Below are 25,632 nucleotides of genomic sequence, written 5' to 3'. Positions count from 1 at the left end.
GACCGTAAACAGTCCCAGCATTGAGTAATCAAACCCTGCGGGTGGAGAGGCGGGCGGGGGATTTCAAAGCTCACATGGCTGAGCGAGTGCGGCCGCGGCGGGCAGGTTGTGGGCCACCTGTAGCAGCTGCCCTCGGACACACACTGCCCCTCTGTGTTCCACAGACCGCAGGCTGCTCGGGGAGGTGCGGCTCGCGCTTTTTGATGTGTGTGTATGTGTGTGTGTTTGTGTGTGCATGTGTCTGTGTGTGAGAGCGTGGGCTTGCGTGAGTGTGTTGACTGTCTGATGATGTTACTGTACTGGGTCTGTGTACATTTGTGCACATTTACTATGGCGGAGCACTAAGCTACACTAGAAGATCTTAACCCCATAAACACACACACACACACACACACACACACACACACACACACACACACACACACACACCGTACAGTAACAACATCAGGCAGTCGATACAGTGTGTTTGTCCAGGTGTGTGGACGTGTCTGGGGGGGTCCCCTACCTTGAGATGTCTCCCCAGTACCACTCAGCCTCCTGCAGGCAGCCCCCCACCACCACCCCCTCCTTGGGGTCCGCCCCCCCCACCGTGGGGGTCTGCTGGGGCTTGGCCGGCTTCGGGGGTAGAGCTGGAGGAGAGAGACAGAGAGGGAGTGTGTTATGAGTTGTACATATGGAAGCATTTGATATTAAGGACTAAGGAGTGGACTCTTCATTCCTCCTCCGGCTTCATCTTCCGACATTAAGTGTAACTTCAAGTCACGCCTCATTAAAGAGAAAATTCAATAAAACGTGTTTGACGTAGAGCTGGTGCGTTCATGAGAAGCATTTTGTGATGTCACAGGCGTAATGTGTTCGGGGAGAAAGACGACTGTTGGAAATTTGATTTATCGTCTTAATCTTCATGTCTGCCTTCCTCCCACGCCCACTGTTCATACGCAAAGACAAACAAAGGACAGGGCGTGATTATACCTTTAAGGAGGAACTCATCGGAATGTGCATTATTTAGCACAATCATTGACATTAATCACACAAGCAAAATAAAGTCACACGAGACACACAACCACAATAACATTCACACACACACACACACACACACACACACACACACACACACACACACACACACACACACACACACACACACACACACACACACACACACACACACACACACACACACACACACACACACACCCTCTGTCTGAGGGATGGTAAACCCTTTGGCTGAGGGTTGTGTGGAGGTGTTGTGGTCGGCACCGTGACCGAGGGTGGAGGTGTATCGGCTAACATCTCTTCCTCATACCGAGTGCTGGCCAGGTACTTTCCCCAGATAATCTCTAAGCGGATCGTAGCAGACGTGTCAATGCGCTGAGGCTAACTACTGTTAGCTTAGCAGCTGCAGCTAACAACCAGCTAACCGCTAACGCGTCGATCTCAGGCTTTGTTTACGAGGGCATGTGTCTGGTTATTGACTGCCCTCATAAAGGATTCTGGTCATGCTGCGTTCATGGGAGTGCACTGGGTGGTAATCAAAATGCCTTGAGTGGTTTGGAGGAGAGGAGGAGAATAATTAAGACTGGTGATGCTTGATTTGCAAATGGACATGATGCACATTTGATGAAATGATCGGTACCTTCAGGTCTACGGTAATGACAGGCCTGTAAGCAGGTAGTAATGAACAAAAACATTTCAGTGATGCCCTGTGCCGACCATAACTAACCGGTGCATGGTCCCCTCCGCACAAAGATACTAACACATGCATGAGCATGGCGAGTTTAAAAGTGATGCCACATCTGGATAATATTAAAGCCAGAGTTGTAAAAATTGCCAGGACCTTTATAGTCAAACATCCAAAGCACACACGCACGCACAAACAAACAAACACACGCATACACATGTGCACTTTCTTTTACTAAGCGGAAACTTCCCCAGCAGACCCATGCATAAGCGTGTGTGCTCTCCATGTGCGTGTGTGCACTAGAACATTCTGCTTTAGTGACTCCCCCTCAAACAGACCAAACCCCAAACTCACGTAAACATAGAAGACAGAGAGGGCTGGGGAGAAGGGACTAGGCTCAAATGAGGGGTGTGTGTGTGCGTGTGTGTGTGTGTGTGTGTGTGTGTGTGTGTGTGTGTGTGTGTGTGTGTGTGTGTGTGTGTGTGTGTGTGTGTGTGTGAGTAACATGATCATTACTCAACGTCCCAGTTGAAGTCACTTGTCCCTTCACTCTCCAGAAGGGTTTTAATAGACCACTGTGTCATTAATAACTGTTAAATATTTTCCACTTTAATGAGCTGTTGAGCGATATTCAATTTCATTCGGATAAAATTAATGGATTTTTTATTTCTTTTTTTAACAACTGACTGTTTGATTAAAGCCATTCAGTCATATGGGTTTGGTGAGGAAAAACATATTTCAAAATCTAAATCAGTGATGATTGCAAATTAAAACCGTATTCCATATTTAACTTTGCCTCTATGTGTCTGTCTCTCTGTCCTTCCCTCCCTCCCTCCACCCCTCCCTAGCTCCCACTCCCTCACACTCTCTGTCTGTCTCTCTGTCCACTCCCTCACATTCTCTGTCTGTCTCTCTGTCCACTCCCTCACACTCTCTGTCTGTCTCTCTTCCTATGTCCACTCCCTCACACTCTCTGTCTGTCTCTCTGTATACCCCTCTATTGCAAAACTCCTTGTAGTGTCTATCTACAGCTGGTAAAATAGCAGGAAACACGCACACACACACACACACACACACACACACACACTAACACACACACACACACACACACACACACACACACACACACACACACACACACACACACACACACACACACACACACACAGGTGACTTGCTCTGCCAAAAAGAGTGAAGAAGCAGCCTGTGTGCAGAGCAAATGCTTCTCTCTCTTTTTCTCTCTTGCAGCTTTCCTTTCCTGTGTCCCTCTCTCTCTTTCTGTAACCACGGCAGTAGTCAGGTGTCCTTTGAGCTGCCATTCTGGACTCAATCTTTTAACCACACGCTCAGCCCTTTCTGCACGCCACACACACACACACACACACACACACACACACACACACACACACACACACACACACACACACACACACACACACACACACACACTGATCATTGGTTCTTGTGATAGATGAAAAAGTGGAAACTGACACAGGAACACTAAGCAGAAGCAGACAGCTATAATATGAAATAATGACAAGTCCCTTTGAAGTATTATCACAGATTAAACGCTTTCCTTTGACCGGTAACTTGACTTGATCCTTGGAGGATTATTGAATTGACACTTCACATTACAAACCAAATAACTTCCTTTACACTTGGTAAATGTCACCATAATACCACTAGTTATTATCTATATGGTTATACATTTTAAAACATTAAATTAATTATGCCACATAACTATGGTGTCAAGGTTGTTGCATATTGGTAACGTTGTCACCCATATATGAAGAAGTTGAGGAAATGGCAATGTGACAAAGGAAACCATTGGTGGCGGTAGCAGAGGAATCAGCTGAGCAGTTTCTGTTCAATGTGCTTTTCATGTAAATCTGGGGGAAAGGGGACCTTTAGCTAAAACTGCGGTAAATGCACATCAGGAGAACGCAACAGTAAAAGGCAGAGAGGGGGGGGGGGAGGGGGGGGGGGGGGGGGGGGGCGTTGAACAAAGGCTAGCGTCAGAGGAGACCACCGTCTCTGCTGCTCCTCACCAGACAAAGAAGCACTGCTCAACCATGCATGTAACACACACACACACACACCCACGCACACACACACACACACTGGCCTGCATGCTGCACACTCAATCTGACATGCGTGCCAAACACACACACACGCACGCACGCACACACACACACACACACACACACACACACACACACTGGCCTGCATGCTGCACACTCAATCTGACATGGGTGCCAAACACACACACACGCACGCACACACACACACACAAACACACACACACACACACTCACGTGCATCAAGAACTACCACTTGTCATGTCACACGTGTGGAGAAGCAGCGTTGGTATTATAACCAAACACTGAGTGGCATCACTCAGGAGCACCTAAAGCCTGACACCACACGACTCTGCACAAACAAACACACACACTCTGCAAATGTTCCGAAGTTATCCCAGAAGCTGACAATATCCATTTACATTCTAAATCAAAATTCCCTTTGTTATCAAACAGATTTTGAATTCAATGGAAAATTTGGCATTTGCATCTGAAAAGCAAAACCTATTTGCATTGTAAACATGTGCATGTACTGCATATGTGCATTTTATGTGTGCAGCACACGTTTGTGCATTATTTCTAGGACAACTTGAATGTGCATGTAGCGATCGAACAGCAGAGAACACAGACATCAGAAAAAACAATGAAATTAAAATAAAATAAAACGGAGATATCAACACCATAGCAGGCGTTGATAAAACCAGCCGGCCAAGAGAGACGGCGAGGGCAGAAAAGCAGCCAGAGAAGTTCTCCTTACCTTCCTGCTCCTGTGGGGTCTGCGTTAGCTGCATGCTACAGCCGCTCTGCACAGCCTTCCCTGCCTGCTCTCTGTCCCTCTGTACACTGCTGCTGCTCGCCCCTAGCTCCCTCTCTCTCTCTCTCTCTCTCTCTCTTCTGTTCTCTCTCTCTCCTCTCTCCTCCTCCTCCTCCTCTCCTCTCCACCACACTGAGGCAGAGCGAGCTGAGCTGATCCTAAAGACAGAGTGACTAACAATCCCCCTGGACAGTGGGGGGGGAGGTGGGGGGGAGCCTGCAGCCAATCACGGTGAGGCAGGAAGAAAAAGAGAAAAAAGAGAGGGGGGAGGGAGGAGTGACGGCTGGACCTCTCAGAGGGAGAAGGGAGAAAGAAAGAAGGGAGGAAGAGGGGAGAGAAATACTAGAGTGGAATGGGAGAGAATCAGGAGAGAGAAAGAGAGGGAGAGAGACAAAGAGGAGGTGGGGGCGAGTGAGTGATCAAGTTGAGTTACAGAGGGAGCGGGAGCGGCAGTGTTTGCGCCGTGACACCCCGACGTGAGTGAGTTATGTCACGCGCTGCGGCCTCCTGCAGCCAGCCTTCCTCCGTGTCACCACGACACCCAGCGGGTGATTTTCCACTTGAAAGAGGAGCTGCTACTGTACTGGGCGGCCCGACAGCCCGCGTCCAGCACCCGCACACACACACACACACACACAACACATACACACACACACACACACACACACACACACACACACACACACACACACACACAGACACAGACACAGACACACACACACACACACACACACACACACACACACCCGCACACACACACACACACACACACACACACACACACACACACACACACACACACACACACACACACAGTTGTCATTGGAAACGCAGGCTGGCCTTCCCCCGGGGACGGGGCTAATCACCCCGCACACAAAGACAACACATTCTTCTTTTCACCACACACACACACACAAAAAGCACACACACAAACGCACACACAGACGTATTTAGATTCACACACACACACAGAATACCTGTCAGCGATGCTTTCCGTTTCAATTCCAATGTAATAAATATTCAAATGAACATCTGTGGGACCCTCGTCTCTTTGGCTCTCCCAAACAGCCACCCTTCCTTTGTGTCTCTCCTCTTCCTCTTCCTCTTCTGATATCTCCTCTCAGTTATTATTCAGCAGCTGACTGGAGGCTCGTCTCTTTGTCTCAGCGTTCGTTCTCTAACGGTTACACACAGAAACACCCTCCTCTTCCTCTGCTCGCTTCTGTTCTTCATATGCAAGAACTAAAAGCAACACACACACACACACACACACACACACACACACACACACACACACACACACACACACACACACACACACACACACACACACACACAGGGGTTGCTGCAGACAGTGTGTGTGTGTGTGTGTGTGTGTGTGTGTGTGTGTGTGTGTGTGTGTGTGTGTGTGTGTGTGTGTGCACAGCCAACCAGGGGGAATGTTGTAATGTAAAGTTAACGGCAGCAGTCACAAAATGTTGAGATTATCATTAGGAAACCAGCGGCTTATAAAGCTCTCTAAACACACACACACACACACACGCACGCGCACGCACGCACGCACACACACATGCATACACACACACATCAGCTTTCTTTATACTGTGGAAGTCATGGACGGCTTTATAGTAATGTTATATCTGTGTACTCATCACAAACCCAATATCGGGTGGAGTATTTAGAGCTATCCAGTGTGCAGGTTGGTCTTTGTTCTGTCTGCTGGAACTCTTTCAATTGTTTAATGTGTATTTTATATCAAATCATTACATGTTATTTATATATATTTTAGAATGGAACAAAAACGATGCATTATGATTGATGAACAGATTAATGACAGCGGCGTGCGTCACCTGTAAAAGGTCATGCACGCGCACCACCGACAACGAGGCAGCGGGGGCTCGCCTCGCGCCCGGTGGCGGCGACACAAAGGGGAGCGAGCGACAGTGAGGGAGACAGCGACAGAGACAGAGCGAGAGAGAAGGGGGGGAGAAAGGAAACGCATTGGAGAGCCGTAGAGCGGCGGTCGGATCGTTCGTCACTCCGGAGGATCTGAGCTCAGAAACACAACCGGCAGCAGGCTGCTGGGTGAACAGAGCGCCTCTGTCGGAGGACCAGTGTGAGCTCTGCGTTCAGCCCGGATCACTTCTCACCACGTTCCAAGTAAAAGCTGTAGAGTAACAATAGAGTACAGCTCAGAGAACCGGGAGGACCGGCGACCGACAGCACGGCGTCTCCTCCGGACCTCGGCTCACATCCGTCCGCTGGAGACAGCGGAACGGAGCTGAACAATTAATGAATGAATGGATGAAATCGAAGTGACCGTTTACTTAAAAATAGGCACTTGCTGTGACGTGCATGAAAATGGAAGTCATACAGAAATCCAGTATTGGAACAGCTCGGTTCTTCTGTCCCTTGATGATGGTCTCCCCGTCCCCTGTCGGGCTCCATCCCCCCTCTCTCCGTCCCATCCCCCCCCCGGTCCTCTGCCACCGGCAGCTCGTTAAACTAGTTACTACTGGTTACCACCAGGGACCGGGAGAAGGCTCTATCTGTGCGGTGGGGCACCGTTGAACCAGCAGTTAGAACTGATTCTCAGATATAACACTTGTATTACATGGGAGTTCTTTATGTTGAATCCAAAGCGAGCTGACTGTGACTGTGTCTGGTCGGAACAAACGCTGTAACTCAACGTGACCAAGTAAACCACATTTCCAAATCACCATGGACGCAGTTGCCTGGGTTTTGTCCTATAATATTAGTTGCATGACGTTATTCCGTATTGACAGTGGATGTCAGTCAAAAAGCAAGACAAAGATCTCAAAATAGGACAGTTTATATCTTGGCTATCCAGGCATAGAGAGGAGACGACTACAGCCCACACTGAGCACTCATCACAGAGGAAACCGAACTAGTATAGAGCGATCTACAGGCTGAAGTTGGCAGGAAAAGCATCAATGTTTTATTTGCTTTGGGCCTGCAGTCCTGATGGTCGAGTCGTGAACCTCATCTTGTTCCCCTGCCAGGTCATCATGATCCCCATGACCATGTTCATCATGAGACACATTCACCCTGCTGTACACCACAGCCGATGACCCAGTCATTCATTCATTCTTACCTGGTGGTTGGTCCATTTCTATATAAAAGATCAGCTCTGTGGAGTAGGGCATCATCACATCTCTCCAATCATCTTCCTCCTTTTCCGTGGTCCAGACTGTATTATACATTATCTGGACTTGTAGACAATAAGACGATACTACAAAAAAAAAGTGCGATGTAACGATTTCTTAGATGCGATTATTTTTTGCGTAAAAGGACTGGATCATACACCCTTGTCTGGGTACGCGTATGCATCTACTCTCCCGTCTCCGTGGAGGTCTCTCTGAACGCCTGCTCTAGCCTCACATAAATAGAAGATAATGAACTCTGCACAACAAGCACCAGGCTCCGTCCGCTGCCGCCGACATAACAGCTTCAAGCTCGTCATGAAGACCAATAAAATGTCCAAAAGTCGTGCAGAGCACAGGGTAGATGCCAGCTCTACATGACAGACTGCTCTTCCTCCTTCATCAGGAGAACGGATCCAGCAGGAGAGAGAGAGACGCGCAGAGACCCGGAACGTACCATCGAGCTCAGACCCTCAGGGGTGCCTTGCAATCCAAACGATGACGGGCCGAAAGTTAAGCTGGAGCGCTTTTGCTCGAAAAACAAATATACAATGTTTGAAAATGGATGAATGAACGCTGCTGCGAAGATCCCGAACGAGTCGGTTAAAGTGAACATTATTCGGTATTTCGGTAGATGATCGATGTCATCGTTTTCAGACGGCCCCTCTCGTCAAGGCTGATGTGGTACAGTCCAACCCTTGAAACTATAGCAGCCGCTCCGTGAGAGAGCAGTGAGTCTGACAGTCTGACTTTACTTTCAAAGCAATAGGAAAATTACTTACTTTCACCTCCTGACACCAAATTGCAAATATGTGGTTTTCTTGTAGCCTTGACCGAATCGGAAAAAGTACAGATGGTCTATGCCTTCATTGTCAGCTGCAGAAATTATTTCAGACTTCACAATTCAAAGATATACGTTTAAGATGAATAAGCTAAATATGTATCATATACATGCACGCATACATTTTCAAATAATTTGATGACATGCATTTGTTGCCTGCAAACATTAGAATTGAGATGGCTTTCACTGACCACTTATCCATTCTCCAGACAACATTACGATTGGGAGAGACCCTCCTCTTGGGGTTTGGGTTTCATGACCCCGGTTTGCATGTCCGACGTGTCCTTGAGCCAGATACTGAGAACGAGCCCCGGCACGGCAGTGCCCTTTACCGAATTCATGTTGATGCATCCACATCCCAGCAACACAGGGCTTCATTACCAGCAGTGTGTGTTACACTCTGCTCTGCTTCTCCGTTCAAATGATTGGATATTTATGCTCATAAAATGATTCCAAAGAGTGTAATTATTGTGTAAACAGTTGTAATGACAGCCTTTGAAGTAACATAGACATAGCATATTATATGCACACAAACACACACACACACACACACACACACACACACACACACACACACACACACACACACACACACACACACACACACACACACACACACACACACACACACACACACACAGAAACACACACACACAGAAACACACACACACAGAAACACAGAAAATATAAACAAATGGGAAACAACATTTTGAAGGAAAAATACTGCGTCTATTTAGGTAATCTGACCAAGATTAGAACAAAGATTTTTCACATCACAACTCGACTAATCTACGTCGATAATCTTTCATTAAGATCTTAATATTAATCTGACATGCGCGGATGGGGTAAATTGGGGGGGGGGACTTCAGATGGTGGCTGGGTGCATGGTAGCAATAATTACAGCTGCCCTGTCTGCATGGTGGCCTACTTCAGCAGTCAACAATGCATGACAAGTCTGCTCTCCAATCTGCCGTCCAGCCAACCACTCACACATTCATCCGCTGCTCCAATCATTCCCACCTAACTTGAACTTGCTTGTGGTTTGCATCTAGGGTCTAGGGGGGTAGGGGGGTAGGGGGTAGGGGGTATTCATGGTTAAAGAGAGAGAGGGGGAGTGGCAAGGCTGGGTCAATGTTGGAGAATGAGATCTATTAAAATGCAGTAGCCCATGGACACTATAAGTCTGCATGCATGAACGTGTGTGTGTGAGTGTGTGTGTGAGTGTGTGTGTGAGTGTGTGAGAGTGTGTGTGAGTGTGTGAGAGTGTGGGTGTGTGTGTGAGTGTGTGTGTGTGTGTGTGAGAGAGTGTGTGCATGGGGGTTGCAGTCCCACAGATGGCTCACACCGAACATATAGCCAACAGCCCCTCGCTGACAAGTGTGTCAAACAGGTTTAATTGTGTGTGTGAGTGTGTCTGTGTGTGCGTGTGTGTGTGTGTGTGTGTGTGCGCTCACATGCGTGCCCGTGTGTGTGAAGCCCAACAGATGGATCCCTAACAATGACACAGGAACTGACTCTGCCCCTCCTCATTGAAAGAGGGGGAGAGAAAAAGGAAAACGATGGGAGCACAGATATTAATCTGCCCCCCCATCGCCCGGGGGGGCCTCCCTCTGGCCCCCCCACACAAAGACTGGAGCTGCATCCTATCTGCATAGTGCATGCATAATCCCACGTGGAGCGTGTACAGTATGTGTGTGTGTTTGTGTGTGTGTAGTCAAGACGAGACCCCAAGCCTGTCAACCACCCCCCCCCCTACCCAAGCGATCAACTTTTCATAGATCATTTGTTAATTTGCTCAGGGAGATGGTAATGACGCAGGACCTGCCATTCTCCCCGTCTCCAACGCATCTGCTCTACAGATGGCATAAGTGCACGTGTGTTTATGTCAGGAAGAGAGAGGGAGGAGAGAAAGCCAGAGAGAACCAGAGAGAGACTGGGTGTACAGTATACAATGGAAGGTCTCGGAGAGAGCTTTGATGTGTGTATTTATAATGTGGCCGTTCTAATCTGGACTACGTGTGTCTGTGTGCAGCAGTATGGACGTGGGTGAATGGAGGAGAACGTGAGAGAGTGTTCTTGTCTGTCGTCAGTAACTGGCACAGGTGGCCACCTGGAATCAGGTGTTGTGTTTGCCATTTCTGTTGCCATAGATACCAAAATGTCCAGCAACGCAGACATTGTCTCGTTTAAGGTGCCTTTCTCCACACCAGAGGATTGTTCCTGCGCTCACACGCTGCCTGCTACATTATACCGTACACATGGCAATCTGGAACCCCAACAAACAATAATGTTCTCCAGTCCCTTCACCTTTGCAGGGGAGGAAACCCGATCTGCGTGCCACTCACATAATGGGGGACAATGGAAGGGCTTTAGGACAATGCAGGGATAGCCTTGAAATGAGGGCTATGTATTTGGTATGTGTTTATTGAGAATTATAATGTTCCTGTTAACACAGTTGACTATATATTCACACACACACACACACACACACACACACAATTGTGCACCCACACACACACACACACACACACACACACACACACACACACACAGACACACAGACACACACACACACACACACACACACACACACACACACACACACACACACACACACACATAAGGTCACACAGCACCTGTGACCCAGGCTAGACGTTACACTCTGTCGTGTTCTTTAATCACTTCAGTGCTGAACCTAAACAGCTCTCCTTTCTATTAAAAACCGCAGTCTGTTGTAAAACAAGATAGAGGGGGAGACGCTGTAGAGAGAGAGAGAGAGAGAGAGAGAGAGAGAGAGAGAGAGAGAGAGAGAGAGAGAGAGAGCGAGAGAGAGAGAGAGAGAGAGAGAGAGCGTGCGCCATGCTGACAGGGCAGAATGGAGTCATGGTGACCCTGCTACACCTGTGGGTAGCTGCTCTAGCCTCATTTTAATGGTGTGTGTGTCAGTTTCCACACGGCCATACTTCTTAAATAATCGATGTCATGACTTTTTTGGGGACTTGCAACACAAAGATGATAATTTCTTCACTTTAACTCTCATCATTCGATCCTTTTGCAATGATAGTTTTAATTGGCGAAAACAAATACCAAATAGACACACACACACACACAATGTGCATTGTATAATTCCCTGCGGGTTCTCTATGCATCCAGTGTGATTCCCCTGCGCTGGGTGTGAGCTCTGTCAGCTGAGTGATTCAGCATGAGACAAATGACCACCTTCCCTCCGCCTGACACAGCCCCACTGTGCGGCCCCACACACACCGCAGAACACACCGCAGAACACACCGCAGAACACACCGCAGAACACACCGCAGAACACACTGCAGAACGTACCGCAGAACACACCGCAGAACGCACCGCTGGACGCACCGCAGAACACACCGCAGAACACACCGCAGAACACACCGCAGAACACACCGCAGAACACACCGCAGAACACACCGCAGAACACACCGCAGAACACACCGCAGAACACACCGCAGAACACACCGCAGAACACACTGCAGAACACACTGCAGAACGCACCGCTGGACGCACCGCAGAACACACCGCAGAACACACCGCAGAACACACCGCAGAAAACACCGCAGAACACACCGCAGAACGCACCGCAGAACACACCGCAGAACACACCGCAGAACACACCGCAGAACACACCGCAGAACGCACCGCAGAACACACCGCAGAACACACCGCAGAACACACCGCAGGACACACCAGAGAACACACCGCAGAACGCACCGCAGAACACACCGCAGAACGCACCGCAGAACGCACCGCAGAACACACCGCAGAACGCACCGCAGAACACACCGCAGAACACACCGCAGAACACACCGCAGAACGCACCGCAGAACACACCGCAGAACACACCGCAGAACACACTGCAGAACGCACCGCTGGACGCACCGCAGAACACACTGCAGAACGCACCGCAGAACACACCGCAGAACGCACCGCAGAACACACCGCAGAACACACCGCAGAACGCACCGCAGAACGCACCGCTGGACACACCGCTGGACGCACCGCAGAACACACCGCAGAACACACCGCAGAACACACCAGAGAACACACCGCAGAACGCACCGCAGAACGCACCGCAGAACACACCGCAGAACGCACCGCAGAACACACCGCAGAACACACCGCAGAACGCACCGCAGAACACACCGCAGAACGCACCGCAGAACACACCGCTGGACACACCGCTGGACGCATCAGGGGCGCCGGGGGAGACGTAGTAAGCATATTGGCCGTCATGGGACGACCAGAGACAACAGTCGGGAACGATGTTGAGGACAGTGGGGGAGTGTGTGTGTGTGTGTGTGTGTAGGTGTGTGTGTATGTGGAGTGTCTGTGGGTATAGATTTACTCTGCCAAGCTACGATACTAACACGCCGAGTTAAACTGCTGCCCATAGAGAGAACCAAAGTTAGAAAGAGTGAAGAGAGACGAGAAAGGGAATAGAGGAGAAGGCCGGGGACACACAGAGGGCTGGACTCACAGGAGAGGGCTTGTATCTGCATCGGACGAGCAGTAAGCTGTCCGGGGCCCGCGTCCCCGGGCCGTCTAGTCTTCAGTTCAAACTCCGTAGCCCACAGGCGCTGTCTCATACCCAACTGCAACAGCGAGACCTTAAAGTACAGTTCAGTAGCAGGGAGAGACGCATGGCTACTCTAAGGCTCACCCTAACCTTTGCTTTTTATACATTGCATCAAAATTGTGTTTTATTGTGAGCTAACTTATTTTGTGTCTGTGTGTGTGTGTGTGTGTGTGTGAGAGAGAATGTGTTAGTGTGTATATGTGTGTGTGAATTCATGTATGTGTACAGCTATTTATGTGTACAGATTACTGTCCAACACTGGCTTAAAAAATATATGTAACAAAATGAAATGACATGTTTACGTACGAGTTGTATGTGTGTGTGTTAGGGATGAGTCAGTCGCGACCGATTCGTTACAACGAACGAATCCTGAACGTGAACGACAAGAACTGGTTCCCCAAAACAAGAAGAACTGGTTCTTTGATTCTTTTTTTTTAACATAAACCAAAGATATGGTCACGTAAATAAAATATACAAACGAACAGAGCTTCGTCTCCCCGCGACTTATATTGATTGAGTCTACAACATTCTCAAAGATTCAGCCAATGAGAGGTAGCAATGGTGTTGCAATGGCACCTGGGTAAACAAATGACAAGGCGGTACCGTCGAATATGCGCGCTTTCTGTCTGACGTATCTTGGGTCATACCATTCGACGTGGGGCCACTCATATATCCCCCTAAACTCATATATCCACCTTTGGTGTCATATATGACACCAAATGACGTAATCTGACGTAACGAACGAATCAAAACGAACAAATCAAACAAACGAATCGTTATAGTGAACTGAACTGAAAGAAATAGTTCCCGGAAAAGAATCATTTTGCCCATCCCTAGTGTGTGTGCATGACCACTTCCACAATATTGTATATATGCATACATGTATGTTAGAATGAGTTTCAACGTGTGCATATGTGTGAGTATCTGGTGTGTTGGGAGGGCCATACAGGAAATACTGTTGTGCAGCATGTGGTCATGGTGGGGCCGAGGCACCGCCGACAGAGACATGCAGAGAAGCCATATTGTCCCAGTTACATATGGCCGGCGAATAGCACTCTCTGGCCAAGACGTGTGATCTCTCTTCACCTCCAGCCCCTTCAGTCCTGAGCTCTGGTGAACAACGTTCAGCCCGGAATGTTCTTCTTTCTGATTTTCTAACTGGGTATACAGGGGCTAAGGATTTGTATCTATATCATATTTTTTATAGGTTCTTGGTCCACAAAATCACTACTGTTCTTCACACCAATGCGTAAAGGGGATTTGAAGATATTCTCTGCCTTGTTCAACAATAGCCCATCATTCTATCTCTCATTGTTTAGGAAAGGCCAAAGTGGGCCTGTTATACAGCGCTGGGATCCAAGGTTGTGGAAAGATATTCCTGCAGTTGTTTTTCATGGATCCTCTAGAAACCGACAGAACAGGCCTACAGTTGGCTCGTAGCTGCGCAGGCTCTATTCAACTCAGTATGGATGCAGATGTTGATTTGTGAATAGTTTCCACCAAGGAGTCCTGTTTCCCTGGCAACATTCTAGTACACAAAGTTCCAGGAAGGAGGGGTGGATAAACGCAACATCTCAATCACACGCACAGCGGCATTAAGCCGGGACGTGTGCAGAATACCTCTTTAAGCTCCTCTCTAATCGCGTCTTTGATCAGGCGCTGTCTCGCTGAATCCTCCAGCATCGGAATGACATTGATTGCTCCGGCCTCGGAGAACGGCGCACGCCGGCAGGGCCTCGAGCGTGCCGCGGCTCGGCAAGAAACCATTAGCTCTGGTGGCTCAAACTTTCCAGCTCAGCTAATTTATTGAACAGGTCCAGAGGCACTCTGCTCTGTTCTCCCCTCTCTCCTGTCTTCTCTCCTCCTCTCCCCTCTCCTCTCCTCTCTCGTCTCTCTTCTCCTCACCCCTCTCCCCTCTCTCCTGTCTTCTCTCCTCTCCTCTCTCGTCTCTCTTCTCCTCTCCCCTCTCTCCTCTCCTCACCCCTCTCCCCTCTCTCCTGTCTTCTCTTCTCCTCTCCTCTCTCCTCTCCTCTCCCCTCTCCCCCTATCGCCTCTCTCCTCTGTCCTCCCCCCTCTCCTCTCCTCTCTCCCCTTTCCCCTCCCTTCTCCTCTCCCCTATCCTCTCTCTCCTCTCTCTCCCCCCTAACTCTCTAAGCTATCCGACCTCGTTCCAGTGATCGATGGTAATGATTATTACCCGATTCCAATTGGGCTCTTTGCACGACGATGGATATACCTTTCCAAGTGCAGTCCGACCAATAACACAGGTTACTTGAACTCCTCTTTCTGTGATGCCCTTGATGAGGGAAACAGGCCTGTCCAGAAGCCTGTTCAGCCATTTCTAGGCTGAACGGGCAGGTTAGGTCATGTGGAATATTTAAATTAGTTTGAATGGAACGATTTTTGCATAGCCATTTCTGGTTTGTGTGACAACACAATATTGCGTGTTCTGCTGTTAGGCCGAATGGTTGGAGTGACCTGCAAAACATACACACACGCACACACACATGCACACACACACACAAAGACACACACATACAAATATATACACACAAACATTTACACACAGACACTCACACAACAACAATGCCTCAATTATGCTTTTGATCTCATAGATTTGAGATGTCAGCAATAAAATTGTTAAACTGCCGAAAAATGTAATAGGTGGCCCAGGTCCTGCCTCCTCCGTCTGTCCACATGCCCGTGGGTCCTTCCATCTATCTGTGGGCTTATTTCACTCCCCGAGCAGATCTTCAAGGTGAGCCAGACGGACTTTCAGGTTTCAGACATAAAGACTGACAATAAGGCAGAGACACTGTAAAGAGCCAGCAGGCAGACGGCGTCAAACAGGGTAACAAACACTGAGCGATGCAAACGCAAAGACTGGCAAAGCATGACTAGGCGAAAGCTTCCAAAGAGATAGAGCCCACGGGTAGCAACACTGCAGGCAACAGGGCAGACAGACGGACAGACAGACAGACAGACAGACAGACAGACAGACAGACAGACAGACAGACAGACAGACAGACAGACAGACGGACAGACGGACATACAGACGGACAGACAGACGGACATACAGACAGACACAAAAGGAGCACACAGACTGAACCATTTACATATCTATTTATCCTCTCTCTCTCTCTCTCTCTCTCTCTCTCTCTCTCTCTCTCTGCTAAAGGGTGATGTCATCGTGCAATGTGAGCTTCCCAGTGGTCCTGGTCACATGATGCAGCGTCCCCGTGACTGGAACAGGTTTCCATCGCTGCTGCTGCTCCTGGTGACACCCAAGACTGATGAGCACCCCTCCCCCCCTCCTTCCTGCTGTCTCTCCCCCTCTCCCTGTCCCCCCCTCTCTCCCTCTCCCCCTCTCTCCCTCTCTCCCTCTCTCTCTCTCTCTCTTAGTTCTTTCTCATTTATTTCTTGTTGGTTCTGTGTTTCATTAGCATCGGTGACATCATCCCTCTGCAAACGACTCTCCCCTTCTATCTCCCCTGTGTCTCTCTCTATGCTATAGATATATATTTATAGCCGCTCTGTTTGCTCTCGTCCTCGCTGTCCTCAGCTCGCCTTCCTCCCAGCTGGAGCTCTTGTTGGTTGTCACGGCAGCAGGGAAACATGGCTCAGCATTAGTCAGCTGGCCCGGCGGACCGACAGACCGACAGACCGACCGCCCCTCAGAGAGACAGACATGCAGACGCACTCGCAGACACAAGTTCAGACACACCGATTCACTCACAAACAGAGTTAGACAGGCAGATCCACTCACAGACATGCAGACCAACAGACAGGTAGAATGACTCACAGACAGACACAAAGACAGACAGACAGATTAGCTTACAGTCAGGCAGACGAAACAAAGCATAGCTGTGTGTCCGTTAGGCCTGCAGCGGATTCGAATTGTATCCGAATCCGTTCGGTTCGTTTACCACAGTTCGGAGCATTCTGGAGATCCGCGGATTTCGGTTTCATGAAGGCATTGCCTTATGTAGCGTATTTTGCCTACTGTAGCCTACGTCCGATACAAATGGGTGTTTAGGACCCAGCGGAATGCATTCTCTCCAGTGCTGCCCGAGCCAATGAGGTAGCTGTAATAGGTTGTTTTCTGAAGTTCAAGCGCACGATTCCTAAATTTAAAGAAAGTAATTGATACAATTATATTCTAAATATACGGGAGATAAATACAAACGGGTGATAAGCGGGATAACGGCCTTCGAGGTCGACCGGTTCGATGGAAATAATGGACAGGTAGAGGCAACTCTGGCTTCATGCTGCGCTCGTCGCCAGAGTTCTAAGCCTCGTCGGCCGTTATCCCTTACATGTGTCAGTGCACCATGTTTTCAAATGCATTTAGGGGAACATTTATTGCACAAAAAAGCCTTGCAAGTTGTCTGATTGCAGTCAATTAACACATTGCAAATAGCCTGTGGGTCTCATTCATTTTTGTGTTTCTCCCCCAAACCCTCCGTCAAAAAAAAGTCCGCCTTTTTACTACCACGGACATGATCCTAATCCGAACCGTATCCGAAACCGAGGCCCAAAACGGTTATCTGAACCGAACCGTGGACACACTGATCCGTTTCACCCCTAGTGTCCGTGGTGCCTGAGTGTCTTGTGTTGATGGGAGGAAAAGGGTAATACGTATGTATACACGAGAAGGTCCTCCAACACATACGCATCCATCTCCCCCCCTCTCCCCCTCTCTCTCTCCCCCTCCCCCTCCTCCTCTCTCTCTCCCCCTCTCCCTCTCTCTCTCTCTCTCTCTCTCTCTCTCTGATGCCCGGTGCTGTGGTCGCCGGCCTGCTTTCGGCTGAGGGTGGGACGGGGGCCATGGTCATGCTCTGGCTCGGCCAGGGAGAGTTACACCGGCAGTGGAAGCCGAGTGTGTCCTCCCGTAGGGTTTGTGAGGTGTGGAGAGAGGGCTGAGAACTGAATCCTTCGGCGGGGATTAGCAGAAAGGAGCTGAGCAGGAGGGGAAAGACAAGCTGGCCGTCTCCCTGTCCACGGCCCTTCAATGGCCGCTGTGTTGTTCAGACATACCTGTCTCAGTGGTAGTGTTCACGAACGTCCTGTTCCCAAATGGCTGAAATGTTTTTTTGTGGGTGGTTCAGATGTTTTGTAGCTCTGGGTGACGTGGGTGGAAAAGTAAATTAGCAGAACACGCTTTCAAAGTTTCTGAATGTCCTCCTGATGTTTTAGATGTCATGATGCAGGAAGGTTTACTGGTATTGCACCGGTATTGCATAATTATATCAACATGAAAGCCAACTGATCTTATGGTATTCTGATAGCACCTCATCTTACCAATGATTCAAGAACAACCTTTCTTATGTCAGGAGTCTGATCTCAGATGAACCCCTTGTGTTCATTTTCTTTCAGCAAGTATTTGTAATATCAATTATTTACAGCTCATGAAACACGTTACACATTAAGCTAACTTGCCGATTTAAGAAATGCAAATTAATTCCTGGTATATTCTAGGAATATAAAATACAAGACTTCTATGTTGCCATCAATCAAAAGGGGGGGGGGGGGAGGGAGCATCGCAATAAATCAATTCCTAGTGAAACATTTCCCAGAAGGATTGGCTCATGGCTGGGCAGGCTTTTATTTTGAGAAACTTTCTAGCTCTGATATTTTTTATTGCAAATAGCTGCAGTAGAAAGTTACATAGGAAAGCAGGTTTAATATCTAACCTGTTATCACCCACCTTAGCCAGTTGTTAAAATGATTAAACTTTTACTCACATGGTAGCACATGAGGCCGTTGCTGAACGGCTGTGCAACTGTTGGCTGTTGACACAGAGACGAAGGTCTAACAAACACAAGCCATTTTTACACCCTCTGTTTCAACAAGGGCTGGCGTGGCTCAAATACATACAAGCTTTTCTGCCAATTCACTCACACATACATATTTCTTATTATAACAATGGATAAGAACATGAGAAATGCTGTTTGTGAAATCAAAGCTGGAAAAGAGCAATTCTGGCCTTGATGTGGCAATAGCCGACTACGAACGATGTGAGAGGATTGGGGGCTGAGGGATAGTTAAGAACAAATACCAGGTTGTTGAAAAGACAAACTCCATCCGTCAAAGAAGTGCTTCTCTGTGTGTTTGTATGTGTGTGTGTGTGTGTGTGTGTGTGTGTGTGTGTGTGTGTGTGTGTGTGTGTGTGTGTGTGTGTGTGTGTGTGTGTGTGTGTTTGTGTTTTTGAGTTAGAATCCTGGGTGGCAGGTACACAAACACACTGAAGTTTGTATCACTAACACAGGGCCTTCTGTGGTGACAAAGTTGTAGAGTCACTTAATTGAATACACCGTTACAAACACACACATACACACACAGACACATGCACACACACACATACTATAACACACCCACAGTTAAACATGGTAAAAAGCACACAAACACACCACACACACACACACACACACACACACTCTAAAACACCCGCGGTTATACATAGAAAATCACACACACACACACACACACACACACACACACACACACACACACACACACACACACACACACACACACACACACACACACACACACACACACACACACACACACATTTAGTGTAGTTAGGGGGGGATGTGGAGTTGCAGGGATGAAGAGTGGGTTTGATACGAGGTGTAGAAGGTTAACAACATGGGTCTGCAGCTGGTATCTCAAGGCCATATCTATCGGAATGAACCACTGGGCCTTTGGGCAGGAGGCAATAGACAGGGCGTTGACTGTGTAGGGCAGTTATCAACTACACTGATCAAAACAGAAGTAGGGAACACAGTACACATGTAACGTCATCGTGTAATATTAGAGCCAGCAATAATTGTGTTTATCTTAAGGAAGCAAACGTTTAGTAAGTCTGTAATATTCACATGAAATATGGCCGCCTCTTGGCAAAAAGGCGGTAAGGCGAATAGAGAGCCACCCATGACAGAATGTAACACTGCCACTCGAGGATTTGAATTGCAAATAGCTTCTCTCAACCAAGACGCTTGAGGGGAGCCAATGTTTGCACTAGTAGAGCAGGCCTGCCATGCAAAAGTACACGGCAGTATCACCACTAAGATTACCATCCAGACATTGTTTGTGAAAGACAACAGCGTTGTTTATCCATAGGCACCACCTCATTTACATAAACGTACACGCTCAAAAGGTTTCAAGCTGCCCCCCGGCAATTGTATTAGGGCACCGGTAAGAAATGAGATCAATACTAATTAAATACATTGTAATTAGAGCAATGGCCCCTTTGGTTGATCCAGTCATCTGCAAGACCACTGTACAGCACACAGCTATATGGTCAAGAAGAAATCAAAGCCTGACCTACTATGCAACAATGAGGGTAGAGAACGAAGGAGACATGGCCTCATATACTGGAAACAGCTCAGGATCCTGATTCCTTATGACTCTCACCTGTGTGGAAATGTGTAGAGAGAGGACACATGATCTGCCTTTAAGGTAAACGTGTGAACTTTGTGAACTCTGTGAACTGAAAACCTGTGTGCAGAAGACGTCAGGCCCAGATTAAGATCAGGACGGCTGGCTGTGCTTCTGACCCAGGACTGGGGTTAGGGTCAGGGTCAGGGTTAGGGTCAGGGTCAGGGTCAGGGTCAGGGTTAGGGTCAGGGTCAGGGTCAGGGTTAGGGTCAGGGTCAGGGTCAGGGTCAGGGTTAGGGCTAGGGTTAAGGTTAGGGTAAGGGCTAGGGCTAGGGTTAGGGTTAGAGTTAGGGTTAGGGTTGGGGTTAGAGTTAATGTTAGGGTTAACCTACCCCCAGCCACGTCCTATTTGGGAATGAGAGTGCATTAACTCAGATGGCAGCCCACCTCTTTAACCTTTAAGCCCAAAACCCACAGAACAGAACTTTTGCATCATATTTGTCACGCAACTGCAACGTGATTGCAATCAGTTCGAGTTCTGAAGCACAAATAAAGATAACGCAAGACGATAGCTACGCCTACTTGACTGTATAGGAATCAACCACCTTTTCCGATGGTCGAGTCAGACTCTAGTGGAAGGCAATAAAGACCTGAACTCAAGCCCCGTGGTGGGAAACTCAGGAGGAAGCGACGCAAAGTACTTCTCGGGCTTCAGCCTGCCACTGTCGGTTACATCAGCACAAAAATAAATAGACGGAGTTAGGGTTAGTTTATTTTGGAAGCAAAAATTCCAAAACATGATTTCACATCAACCTCGACAAGGCTGTGAGATTTGGGCTTTGGACGGAGTTTAAACCAGTGAGAACGCCCCCACGCTTTAGGCCACGGCGAATGGGTGCAAAATGCATTGTTTAACTGACTAATCATTTCCCAGTGTGGTCATGTGGTCATACTGTCCTCAGCACAAGGCTCAGTACTATTCCTAGTGCTGCCTCCTGGAGCAAGGCAGTATCAGGAATGGGTTGAGGGCAGCGGGCTACACAGAGGCTGGGTAATCGAGCATCAGAAGATCTATCTGACAGGTCACAGGACACGATGAACACAGCAGCAATGCACTCTTTCGAAAGAAATCCATTACTGCAAGAAAGACTTCAAAAAGCACAAAACACACACACAAGCATTCTCACACAAATGCACACAGACACACTGTACACAAAGGTTTTAATCAGGTAAAACAAATGATTCAAAGATAATTTTAGCCACGAGGCAAAATTTTCCAGTGGAATAGAAGTGGTGTGTGTGTGTGTGTGTGTGTGTGTGTGTGTGTGTGTGTGTGTGTGTGTGTGTGTGTGTGTGTGTGTGTGTGTGTGTGTGTGTGTGTGCATGCGTGAGTCAATGCGTGTATGCATTTGCTTGCATGTGTGTGGAGGGCCTCTCAGCTGGTGTGAGCAGCGTGTGATCAAACTTGTGACCCCCTAGATATTATATCAGAAGTGAACTAGGGGAGTTTGCACTGAAGACTGCTCAGTGCTGTGGAAGCAAGGCTCATCCTCTCTCACGCCTCTGCTCTCCTCGTCCTCACTTCCTCTCTCGTCCTCCCTTTCCCTCTCGCCAGCCTATACTGGTTCCCAGTGTGAGGTCACCACACTGGTCAGAACTATGTAAGACTATACAAACACTATTCACAAAGAGGATTCAGAGGTCACTAAAATCAGGATGGAAAATAAACAGTATCTAATCAGAGAAAAAAAATCTAAAATATAAGAGATGCCCATCTGATAAATACACTCTTTTAGCACAGACTTAGCACATGGTAGCAATAATGTCCTCTAATCACAAAGGGGATTATATCTTCAAGAAATAGTTCCTCTTAAAATAGTTGCATTTGGCTGAATCATTCCTTCAATCAACAACAGTACAAATAACAAACCAAGAAACCAAGTTTGGTTAACTCAATAACATGACCCCAGGTTACAGAATTATCTCTCTGCTAATGGCCAAATTTGACCACTGCACTTATATATATAAGTGCAACTGCTTTTGATGTCACTTCATTAACCTCGAGGACATCTACACTTGGCAAGTCCTAAACTTCGCAAGCTGCATAGTTAAACATCTGTTTCATTACAGATGTATTGTGTAACCACTGTGTTTGTGGGTTGGTATATTCAAGGGCTCTCAAGTTGTGTTTACAACTATAACATTGTCCTGTGATCAGTGGCCGAAGCCGTAGCCTGGCCTCAACCAGTAGAAAAACAGAAGAATATAAGCAGTTGAACAACCAAACAGAACCGGAACCAAGATTAACTGTATCTGGTGTAGTTCAGCATCGTCTCATTATGCAGCTCTTCTAGAAGCCGAAACATTAAAGGAAGACGCTTGCGTTCTATGACGAGATAAGACTGCAGATCCCCAAGAGGGATGTCTGCCTTGCTCATTTGCGACCCGACTTCATATCTCTGTGGTGGGTTCAGCCAAGGATACCTCAGCTGCAGGTCATAAGTCTAGTTGAATAGGAATAGGATTCAATGTTAATTGTGCAGTACACCATTAAGCTCTGCAGATCTAAAACACACAACCCTAATAATCTATTTTGTGCATCTGTGCGCACACACACACACACACACACACACACACACACACACACACACACACACACACACACACACACACACACACACACACACACTCATGCATTCATGAATGCATGCATGCACGACACACACACTTCTCATCTCAACTCTTTATAAAATTATATTTTTGTTTTTGTAACCTAAGTGCACCAAATTCGATAATGGGGAACTGTCTCACACACGACCAGAAAACCAAGGTGCTCTGGGGTCAACTGAACCTGTTCAGTGGCCGGTTGCTCTCTAAGCTAATCAGACCTAGAAGCCAGTTCGCAGACCATGCATAAGAAGTTAACTGGAGAAGTCTGTTGTTTGCAGCACAATCGTCTGAAAGGCAAATGGACCGATTCATTTTGTTTAGAATACATAGTAAATCTACACATTCAACATGTTATTCCAAGCAATCTAGTTGAAGGCTTTATAAACATTTGTTCAACCTGATAACGATCGTTGTGATTGTTGGTCCGCCCGAAGGTGAACTCATCCAGGACGGTCGTCCAGGACAATAAACAATAGGGAGATGAAAGGACCACTGGAGGGTGGCTGAGGGGGCCTCCGTCCACTGAAGATGCCCAACACACTGCTGGAGCGCCCTCCTCTAGTTATGGGCAGATTGTGTAATAAGATTACAAGGGCCAGCTGTAACATGTATTAATCAGGCTTTACAGAGAGGGAGAGAGAGACAGAGAGAGAGAGGGAGAGAGTGAGCGAGACGGAGAGAGAGAGGGAGAGAGTGAGCGAGAGAGAGAGACGGAGAGAGAGAGAGAGAGAGAGAGAGAGAGAGAGAGAGAGAGACGGAGAGAGAGAGAGAGAGAGAGAGAGAGAGAGAGAGAGTGAGCGAGCGAGAGAGACAGAGAGAGAGACGGAGAGAGAGAGAGAGAGAGAGAGAGAGAGAGAGAGAGAGAGAGAGAGAGAGGGAGAGAGAGACGGAGAGAGAGGGAGAGACAAGAGAGAGAGAGAGAGAGAGAGAGAGAGAGAGAGAGAGAGAGAGAGAGAGAGAGAGAGAGAGAGCTAGAGAGAGAGCGAGCGAGCGAGCGAGCGCCTGATACACTCAGCCTCACCCAGCTGGAGGCAACGCTAAGCTCCATTCCGTGTGTGCGTGTTTGTGTGCGTGTGTGTGTGTGTGTGTGTATGTGTGTGTGTGTGTGTGTGTGTGTGTGTGTGCGTGGGTGTGTGTGTGTTTTCTCTTATATGTCTTAAAAAAACACTAGTTGTTAAAATCAAGACAACAATGTGTCTATTGTGAAATGAATCAGCAATAACACATTTATGTGTGTGTGTGTGTGTGTGTGTGTGTGTGTGTGTGTGTGTTTTCTTTCGCTTTATGTGGACTCACCATGACTCCATGAAAAATTATTTTCACTACGAATCTCTGTAATTTTTGTGGAAGCCAACAGTTTTTTTGTATTGTATTCTCACATACATAGACACACAAACACACACGCACGGCGCACACACACACACACACACACACACACACACCCCCACCCACCCACCCACCCACCCACCCACCCACCCACACACACACACACACACACACACACACACACACACACACACACACACACACACACACACACACACACACACACACACACACACACACACACGCACACACGCACACTCTCACAGTTTATGATTGCAAAAATCATTGGCTCGAGCGCTATCTCATTGAGTCATATGAACAGCAGCAGCTAAGCAAGCCATACAGTCCTCAGTTCAAACACAAAACAGCACGTCCACACTTAGAACACTTCGTCAGCACCCTCATGTCTTCATTGTTCCACTGGCAGAGTCGCTTCTTAGAATCAAAGTGGAGGTGAATATCATCCGATGAATCTTGTTAATGGGTATAAAGTGTGCTTTGAATATGGATGGCTTATTATTATATGGCTTAGTGCATGAATGTAAAGATTGTAAACCTTAAAGGGTGACAGGAGACAAAAGGAGGAAAGGGGAACTGAGAGTGACTGCTCTTCTAATGAATGTCAGGCCATGTTTATCGCTGTTCACTAAAGAGCATTTTAAGAAAAATAAAAGCTTAGAAGATGTGTCTTTTGCTTCCTACTAGTTACGAATGACTAGATTTAGAATTAGGGCATTTAGCAGAAACTTTTATCCAACGCGAACAGCGGGGGGTCAGCTCGTCGGACGCAGGTAGGGCGAGGTGCCTTGCTCAGGGACACCTCGAAACCCAGCTGGGAGGGGCCGCCATCCATCCTGTTACAGGTGAAGCCGCTCTACCTCCTGAGCTGAGGAGGGGCCACCAGCCGTCCTGTTACAGGTGAAGCCGCTCTACCTCCTGAGCTGAGGAGGGGCCACCAGCCGTCCTGTTACAGTGAAGCCGCTCTACCTCCTGAGCTGAGGAGGGGCCACCAGCCGTCCTGTTACAGGTGAAGCCGCTTCACCTCCTGAGCTGAGGAGGGGCCACC

The 25,632-nt window shown here is 48.0% G+C and overlaps 1 protein-coding gene across 3 annotated transcripts in view; it reads right to left on the bottom strand.

Moving 5' to 3' along the window:
• Positions 1 to 25,632, bottom strand: part of pik3r3b (phosphoinositide-3-kinase, regulatory subunit 3b (gamma)) — a 133,721-nt gene that overhangs the window by 5,910 nt on the left and 102,179 nt on the right. The window contains exons 1-2 of one of the 3 annotated variants that reach the window (XM_056603556.1): positions 7,689 to 8,127; positions 506 to 629 (exon numbers count right to left, since the gene is read on the bottom strand). In XM_056603556.1, coding sequence (XP_056459531.1) covers positions 506 to 629; positions 7,689 to 7,797 — 233 coding nt within the window. In that variant the 5' untranslated portion in view covers positions 7,798 to 8,127. Of the gene's footprint in view, positions 1 to 505; positions 630 to 4,516; positions 4,584 to 7,688; positions 8,128 to 25,632 lie in introns of those variants that run through there. The other 2 variants (XM_056603557.1, XM_056603555.1) reach the window with 2 other exon arrangements.

This window comes from Gadus chalcogrammus, chromosome 12, assembly GCF_026213295.1.
Source record: "Gadus chalcogrammus isolate NIFS_2021 chromosome 12, NIFS_Gcha_1.0, whole genome shotgun sequence".
In the NCBI taxonomy this organism is placed as follows: Eukaryota; Metazoa; Chordata; class Actinopteri; order Gadiformes; family Gadidae; genus Gadus; species Gadus chalcogrammus.
Note: the sequence above shows the minus strand (reverse complement) of the source record. Positions and strands in the feature narration are given on the sequence as shown.